Source organism: Malania oleifera, chromosome 8, assembly GCF_029873635.1.
Source record: "Malania oleifera isolate guangnan ecotype guangnan chromosome 8, ASM2987363v1, whole genome shotgun sequence".
In the NCBI taxonomy this organism is placed as follows: Eukaryota; Viridiplantae; Streptophyta; class Magnoliopsida; order Santalales; family Ximeniaceae; genus Malania; species Malania oleifera.
Window position 1 is genome coordinate 26,551,203 of NC_080424.1, and position 9,413 is coordinate 26,560,615.

The window sequence follows — 9,413 nt, forward strand, 5'->3', positions numbered from 1 at the left end:
AAAAAGGGTTGTGTTTTATGGAGTAGAGCAATTTGCACTAACTTTTGGGTTGTTTGGGCTAGAGGAAAGCAAGAACATTCTAGGGTCATATAACTCCTCTAGGTTTTCCATTGGAAAAGTGGTGTTCTACCAGTGTTGCTTCCTTTTGGGCTCATTCATTTGGATACAATCATTGCTTGGCCTTCAAAGGGATTGGAAGGTAGCTTTTTGCAATGTTGTTGGTTGTTGTTCTTTGATATTTGAGGACTTCTTGTCCTCTTATGTTGTACCCTAAAAGAACCCTTGATTTTCCTTCCAAAAAAAAACCCTTGATTTTCTGTTACTATCTCAAAATAATGCAAAGTAATTCAGAAGGCCAAAATTACCAGCTAGCAGGCAGTAAGCAGCTAAGCAACAGACGACAAGCATCCAGGTAGGCAGCAAGCATCCTACAAATATTAATAGTGACCCACAAGAATTCGTCACTAAAAGTTAATAGTGATAAACTAATTTCGTCACTATTCGCTGAGAAAACATTACTAATATATTGGCACCATATATGCTTAGCCCGGTAAAAAGCTCTTTTAGTGAGGAACTTAGTGGTGACGAACAATGATACATCACTACTGTGCCTTTTTGTCACTAATACTCAAATTGTTATCGACAAAATTTTCTCCATCACTATAAATGAAGTATTAGTGATGGTTTTTGATTGGTCACTAATACATTCATCACTAAAAAGAACATTTTTTGTAGTGTCTAAAAATTTGTATGCACAAGGTGTTAGATTGTGTGATAATTAATTCAAAATGGTATTCTAATGATTAAAGTCATTAGAGTGATGCTAATCATCTAAATGTCAGCAAAGTCGCCTCGTCAAAACTGAGTCATCCAGTTGGCTAGCATATATTTAGATTTGCTTGTCTTGCATATATGTCAATGAAAATGGTATAATATATATGCAAATGTGAATCATAGTGATGAGAATATTTCGGGCATGATATATGCTATGACACCATTTGTAATGGAACATAATTAATAGTTACGTAGGTATTGATAAATTATTTACTCGTGTGCATGTCTTTATGGCATTGGAAAAAGACTATGTTATGGACTGAATCCCCCCCCACCCCCGGGCGCCCAAAAAACTTCAAGAAATTATCTTGGAACAAATATTACTATCATATGAATAAATTAATTGATTGGGGTTCATTAGCCCAATTGAAGTGAAGAAGTATGAAGTGAAAGAATGTACATTAAAAATGCAATCGAGATTTTTCAATTGTCAAGTTGAAGAAAATAAGAAGGTGCTAGATGTACTAAGCTCAAATTTTGAGAGAAATGCCGTGATTGAGGAGAGGTGAAGTCGGAATCCCAAAAAATAAAAGATAATAAAAGAAAAATCAAAATCCTCTTCTCTTTTGTGATTAGAAACATTCAAACGAAGGGCACCATGGAGAGTCATTTAATTTTCTTAGGCAATTGTGAAATGTGAGTTACGGGGTACTCTCCTGTTGGGGCTAAACCCAATATTTTTGTCAACATGTCTACGCTTGGAGCTGAGGTATTCCTCTCTCTCTTTCTCTCTCTCTCTCTCTCTCCCTCCCTCCCTCCCTCCCTCCTAGCTTGTTGAACCTTGGGTTGAATTGTTCCTTGATTTTAAAGGGTCAAACATAGTGCATCCACTTCCCCCCTTTTTTTCCTAATTAAAAGAATTGTCACAAAGGGTAGCGAATTTTGCCATGAACAACACCAAATTGTTGAAACAAAAAAAAAAAAAAAAACTTCATCTCCACATGCATAGTACATGATGATCAACTGCAATTAATAATAAAAAGAATGCTTGGAAGACCTTGGTGGTCTCTAAGGGCATTTTCAGACGGTCCAGTCAAGATTAAAGAAATGTGAAGAAATGGGTAATAATATTGAAACTGCATAATCGAGACATGTCTTGCCTTCTCCTAAAGTTCTCTTTTATAACCGTAAGACTTTTTTAATATTTATGCCACCCTTAATTCCATTCTTTATTCACCCCTTAATTCAAATGAAGTTAAAGGAATTACTCCAGATATTTTATGCACGATTGCCACCAAAAAGATGAGAAAACAACTGACAATGAGGAAGAGTCAGAAGACCATATATACTGCCTTGTATATATGTCGAGACAAGGACAACGGATAGATCACCAAGTAGGAGAGAACTAATTGATCTGGTAGTCACCCAATTCCTCATTGTTAATCAAAAAACGTCACATTCTTTAACCCTTTTTAGACCAACCAAGATCCAGCCAATCGATAAGAACATCACCTGGGAAAGAAGCAGCATGCACCTACCCAACAGCTTATAGACTCTTTTTAAGATATATTGAGAAAACGATTACCTCTTTTGAGACACTATATAGATATTTTGTTTGACACGAATGCACACGCATGTGATTAACATGAATACGTATCTATAAAAGAAGGTCCGTCTCACACACGCACTTACAGTTTTTCCGATAATGCAGGGAAAGGAAGTGTTATTGAGAGAGATTAGTCGTGGGTGGAGCATGAATTAATTAAGCTGCAGGCAGCCAAATGCAATTAATGGAAGCCACTGGATCGTCATATACACATCCACTTAAAGCAGGCAAGCACCACCAACAACAACTTCTCCTCCTGATTAATGCATCATCCCCAGCAGGCAGGCATCACCCCCACCAAACCCTAATTTCATTTGCTGGTCAAATTCAAACCCCGCCCCCACTTCCCATAAAAACGCCGATAAAAACAAAGACTCAAAAGAAAAAGCGAGCAATCCTTTTTTGCCCTTTTTCTTTTTTATCAAAGATCCCTCCATTTTTCTTTTTATTAAAGATCCCTCCATCATCAGAGCAAATGTTTATGTAAATTAGCCAGATAAAAACAAAGTATGAGGCTAGAGAGAAAAACAGAAGACAAAAGAGATGTTTCTCTTTAATTTTATTTAGAGATGGTTATGCATCCTTACATACTACATAGTGATGGTATCTTGTGTTTCTATGTCAGCAAAGCAATGATATTTATTGATGCATGGGAAATGGGTTTTTTTTTTTTTTTAAATATTAATGGATGAGGGAATCTTAAATAGTAAGGAGGAGGGTGACACCTCGAAAGAGCCCCAGCTTTAATTTGCACGTGTAAGTGTTCTGCAGAAATGGGTTTACCTTTATTTTTACCTTTTCTTGGGTATAAGAAGGGCCATTGGGGTTTGCAGAGTTCTCATGCTCTTACGCACACTTCCAGGAGGGTGTAAATTGAGAGAGAGAGAGAGAGAGAGAGAGAGAGAGAGAGAGAGAGAGAGAGAGAGAGAGAGAGAGAGATGGAGATGGCATATGGAATGGGGCGGGGGGGAGTATTGCGGAAGGTGAAACTATTCTTGGGAATAATATCGTTGCAGTTTGGGTATGCAGGGATGTACATAATCACCATGGTTTCTTTTAAACACGGCATGAGCCATTTTGTTCTTGTCGTCTACCGCCATGCAGTTGCCACGCTCGCCATTGCCCCCTTTGCCCTTGTCCTCGAAAGGTCCTCTCTCTCTCTCTCTCTCTCTCTCTCTCTCTCTCTCTCTCTCAGTTCGTTATCTTTTGCTTTTCTCTTTTACAATTTAATTAACCGTGATACCTTTTTTCTTAAATTTTTGCAGGAAAATAAGGCCAAAGATGACTATGTCAGTTTTTCTGAAAATATTGGCTCTTGGTATACTCGAGTAATGCTCTAAAACACTTCCCCTAGAACTAACTAATAAATAAGGCCTCAGCAATTCACGAATTATCTTTTCCTTCTTAAAAAAAAGAAGAATCAATTAACAGGCCATAGGATACCTCCACTGCACTTTGAAAATAGTTCATAAGTGTAATTCCCACATTCATAACACATGAATTCTACACACTATGCTCCATAGCTGGTCAAAAATTTTATTGTGAATAATATAGTGTTGGGAACGCAGTTACAAGATATTAACCATCTTGTAATATAAATTTGGAGCATCCAACATTAAGATACACTACCGTATTATTACCCATGTGTTTCTTAGTAATAGTTTTACATGCATTTAGTACACCTCATCTTCTTCCTCAACATATTGAAATACACAGAGATATCATCAAAAATAATTTTAAATTTTTTAGTGCACAATATATACTGTCATACAATAATTACACGTAAAACATCGATCATAGACACAACTGCATGGTAAAAATTTGCACCACTACATTCAACTTTAAGCAAATATGAATAATAATTAACTTATGTTATTGCCTATTTTTTTAATTGAGGATGAAATTATTGATGAACATCACACGTGCACAAGTGAAAAAGAAAAGAGGAGAATACTGTGGAACGTACACAATGCTCTGAAGAATATGTGCTCATCCCACAACTCCTAATCATGTTTAATTAAATATCTTTTCCACCGTTTGATTGACAGACCAGTGATTGATCAGAACTTGTACTACTTGGGGATGAAGTACACATCAGCAACATTTGCATCTGCCTCTGTCAATGTCCTCCCTGCCGTCACCTTTATTATGGCAGTCATCTTCAGGTGAGATTTGCTGTGATTATAATAAACAAAATGTGCTTCCATGGTGCAAATCTACGTAAGAATGCTAAAATTGCAAGCACCAATAAGATTGTGCCACCTATTTATTCCAAAGGTCAAGTATCATATACTTCTCCTTTTCTTTTCTTTTTTTGGCAGGGTCAATAATTGGGCCTATGTTATTGCTTTTCTATTCCTTTAAATTTTGGTGATGTGGCATTTCTAGTTTTGCTACACAGAATAAAAGGGTGTTTTCTTTTTCTTATATTTGACAATAAATAAATAAAATTTTTTAATTCATCAAAATATATAAAAGTCCTTTGGAGATATAGTAAATGATACAAATCTCCTTTGACATTTTAAAATTTTCACAAAGTTCTTCCAAAATTTTCTTAAAAAAATACATGCAGACTTTCATTTATATTTAACAAAAAGGCTTCACAGAGGAGCATAAATATTTCAAATTTACGAGATTTTTTGACTCTAAAAATTTTTGAAAAGATTTGCATCTATTTGTCAAATTTAAAGAAAGAGTTGCGAAAAATTTTTAAAATTCAAAGTAGGTTTGCATTTTAACCAAACCGCAAGAGAGGTTATCTTTATTTTCGACCCATTACTTAAAACAATTACGGACTTTTCATATTTCCTTATATAGCTTGTTTTAAGATATTAAAGACTTTTTTCATATTTAGTTATCAAGTAATCAAAAAGATATAATAAAATATGTATACTAAATTAATGAACACAAACTTGACTGCGCACCTATTAGCTTTTAGCTTTTTTAAATATTTTATTTGTACTAAGAAAAAAATTATTTTTAATAATACCTGATATGTAGAGAAAATATAATGGAAATGAATTTCATCATTACTTTCTTTTTCTTTTCATTTTTTTTTTTCAAATAGAATTCGTAATACAAATTGAGCATAAAGAAAAAAGAAAAGAAAATATGACAAAATTCACTTCTTCCATGTCTAGCTATCAAGATAAATATTGAAAAAAGAAAACAAAATCTATGTAAATAGAGCAAAAAAATTGATTTTTGATGCTATTTTCTTTTGAGATTTTTTTTTAATGTTAGAATAAATTTGCATTTTTAAAAATATTTGATATAAAGATAAACTAAATATACCATCAAAAATAGTTTTTCTTCTTATCTTCTTTATTTCATTTTCGCAAACAAAATTCTTAAGTTAGGAATTTTAAGAAAGCACGGTATCTACTTTCCTCACTTTACTACTAAAGTTTAACTATACCCAACCCGTTGTAGGTAGCAGACTTCAACCGTAAAAACATGAACTAGGTGTTTGGTTTATGAACTTGTTTTTTTCTTGCAATTTTGTATGTGATGTTTTTCCTAATAATTGTCCAAACAAGATATGATCATAGATAATTTTAGTTTTTTGGAACTTGGAATATTTTTGGATTTAGTTCTGATAATTAATTTGTCATGTCCATCCAAAAGTACCTGATGTTTAATTTAGGAAATTGATTGAAATAAAATGAGAACATATTACATGTCATTTAGGGATATAATAATTTAGAGAGAAAAAAATACTTTTATGTACAAAAGTTTAATTGTGCTATTCTAACATGAAATGGAATGAGAATAGACATTCCTTGTCTATTTTATGCCTTTAGCTTTATTTCACAATCATTTAATTTTTTCCTTATAAATTTTTTGTAAGTCACTTACTTTTTATATTAAAATCATTTTTATTTGTGCAAATAAATATTTTGTGAAACCCTGTCTAGTTTCTCCTACTTAATTTATTAGCTACTGTCTTTCAACTTCAATCAAATTGCTCATAGTGAGTGTGCATGCATGGTCATTTACATGACTGATGGATATATATGACATGTTGTAGGTTAGAGCGCATATCAATAAAGAAGGTGCACAGTCAAGCAAAGGTAATAGGAACGGTAGTGACAGTGACAGGAGCAATGGTGATGACATTGTACAAAGGCCCGGTTCTGGATTTTATTCGGTCGCAGGGACGAAGCCGCCACGGCACTGCCACTGCTTCCACCGATCAACATTGGCTCACCGGTACTCTCATGCTCCTGGCTAGTGCTTGCGGCTGGTCCGGCTTCTTCATTTTACAAGTAATTCACTAAACTCCTATGCACACACAACTATAATTAAGAAGGGGAATTATTAACTGGCTTATCGAAAGTTGTATTATGGGAAGCGTCCTGTAGTACAACTTTCTGGAAGAATAGTATTTTCTTCTAAGTAGATGGCTGTTAAAATTGATATACATTGTTAGCCCACAACCTACAGTTTAAACTTTTAAGTAAAGTGGTAATCTAACATGGTATTAGAGCTCTGGTTACCAAGAGTTCTTGGGTTCTAATCTTGTCGCCCATCTTTATTCTGTGATATTATTTGTCATCTGTTTATCTTTCCACGTGCTATCGGGCTGCACATGCGGGGGAGTGTTAAAGCTTGATATACATTGTTGGCCCACAACCTAACAGCTTAAGCTTTTAGGTAAAGTGGTAATCTAACAATGGCAATAAAGTGATGCATATTTTTTATACTGGTTGATTAGTTGGGGTTTTCACATTCAAATTAACAATGTATTAATTTGGAAGTATGGAGTCAAACTTTGATGTTGAACTTTGTCCATGTAATATATTATACCAAGGTTGTATTTGGATGCTAGCATGGGTTTTAGGGGCTGAATATATTTAAAAATTTTGTGAACTTAGACAAAATTCAATATAATTATGTGTTGAATTTTAATTAAATCTATAAAAATCTAAATTCCAAGTATGAGATCCGCCCTTCACAGTTAAATAACATGTAAGCATTCATATATATGTCGCCCTTTTTTAGCTTTAGGTTAAAAGAACAAAAAATTAAGTATATAGATGTTAAATTGGGAATTAAAATGAATGAATGCAAGTTATTAAGCTAACGAATCAAATACTAATGGATAAGTGCGTATACATGTGCATGGCGCACGGGGCGGTGCATGGATGCGGTGGGCGGATATCAGTCGTTTACACTGAGGCAGTATCCAGCAGAGCTGTCGCTGACGACAATGATATGCATAGCAGGAATGGTGCAAGGCGGGGCGGTAGCACTTGTCATGGAACGCAACACCGCCGTGTGGGTTATCGGCTGGGACTCCCGCCTCCTCGCCGCTGTTTATTCTGTCAGTATATATCTATCTCTACATATATACCCCTATCCATGCATATATACGTACGTCTACGTATGCATTTTAACTATGTATTATAATCCGACTCTCTCTCGCTCTTTCTCGGAATAGGGAGTGATATGCTCGGGAATGGCATATTATGTGCAAGGAGTGGTGATAAAGGAGAGAGGCCCAGTGTTTGTGACAGCATTCTCCCCTCTTTGCATGATCATCACTGCAGCTCTCGGTTCCCTTGTTCTTGCTGAACAAATCCACCTTGGAAGGTACGGTTTAAATTAATTGTGACGAATTGCGAATGGAATTTATTTTAACTAGTGTATATATAGCATATACAATTGGATTCTGGTAGCAGAAATTAATGGAATGTAAATGATGAATGAATGGGGGATGGCATTGAAATCCATGCAGTGTAATTGGAGCAGTGATCATAGTGACGGGGCTGTACTCGGTGGTGTGGGGTAAAAGCAAGGACCAGAAAGCAGCGTCTGGAGGGAGCACTACTGCTGCTGCTGCCACTGCACAAGAGCTTCCCGTCGTGGATAATACTGCTGCTAAGAGCCAATTAGATCGGTCATTGTCCACCACAGCTATGTCAACGCCGACGGACTTACTACATGCCGGCGATTCGACTGTCATTATTCCACCCAAAAATTCTCCCGTCTGATGATGAATCTCATCACGATCTTTTATTACGTCTTACATTTCTCTCTCTTTCTCTCTCTCTCAAAAGTATGTAGTAGTTTTTATTCCACTTCTCTTTCGACATTATTCCGATGTAGGTGTGGGTTGACTGGAGAGGGTAAAGTAACCAGTGATATGATTTTACATGCCTATGTCTGTCACTAACTGTGACTGCTCACGCTTATAAATATATGTATGATGCTTTCTGCCTTTTAATTTCTTCACATATACGTGTCCCGTACCCTTAACTTTTAAATTATTTGCACCCATTAATATATATATATATATATATGTATGTACGTATATGTGTGCCCTCGATGACTAATGACTGTAAAATTTGAGACCTAGAGATGGAGAATCTAATTCGTCAACATATCGTTTGGATGGACATTTGAGATAATGGGAACTTAATTCCTCACCTCACCAATTTCTCTATCAAATTTGAAGGATTTAGCCAATTTTGATTGGCTGTCCATTGTCGTAAAAATTTACAAAAAAAAAAAAATTCAAAGACACCCTTTTACCATTGGCTAGTATTCAATATGATGGTCCAAAAAGATGTATGCTTCCTTGTTTTAAAAGAAAAAAGAAAGGAAAAAAACTCATTGAGTCGATTATATTTCAAATGTTATGGATCACATTGCAGAACAATGCAACACAAACATATAAACTCGCAAATGTATTATTTCATATTTAAAAAATGTTGAAGAGTAAACGTGATGGTGGCAGCAAAATTTGACGACGACTGCCACACCAAACAACCGCTTCTATTGATTGATGGCCACCAACCTCACCAACCAGCCCACAAACATTGATTATTTTGATTTAGAATTTGTTATAAATAGATGTGTGTGTGTGCAATGTAGTATGAGGTGTTGAAAGAGTGAATAACCAGTGAGCGAGAGAGAGAATCGTTCTTTGAAGTCCTCTGTATTTATTTTTCAGATTGAATTACATCATTATTTTTGCAATTGATTCTCACTGAATTTCAATCACAACCAGTGATAAAGTGTCCCCTCC

At 35.2% G+C, this 9,413-nt stretch overlaps 1 protein-coding gene across 1 annotated transcript; it reads left to right on the forward strand.

Moving 5' to 3' along the window:
* The first annotated feature begins 3,220 nt into the window (after positions 1-3,220).
* Positions 3,221-8,613, forward strand: LOC131161821 (WAT1-related protein At4g08300-like). Its single transcript, XM_058117806.1, has 7 exons — positions 3,221-3,527; positions 3,646-3,708; positions 4,429-4,545; positions 6,411-6,648; positions 7,548-7,706; positions 7,824-7,975; positions 8,121-8,613. Exons 1-7 carry the CDS (start codon positions 3,319-3,321, stop codon positions 8,374-8,376), a joined length of 1,194 nt encoding a protein of 397 aa, XP_057973789.1. The 5' UTR covers positions 3,221-3,318; the 3' UTR covers positions 8,377-8,613.
* The last annotated feature ends 800 nt before the right edge of the window (positions 8,614-9,413 follow it).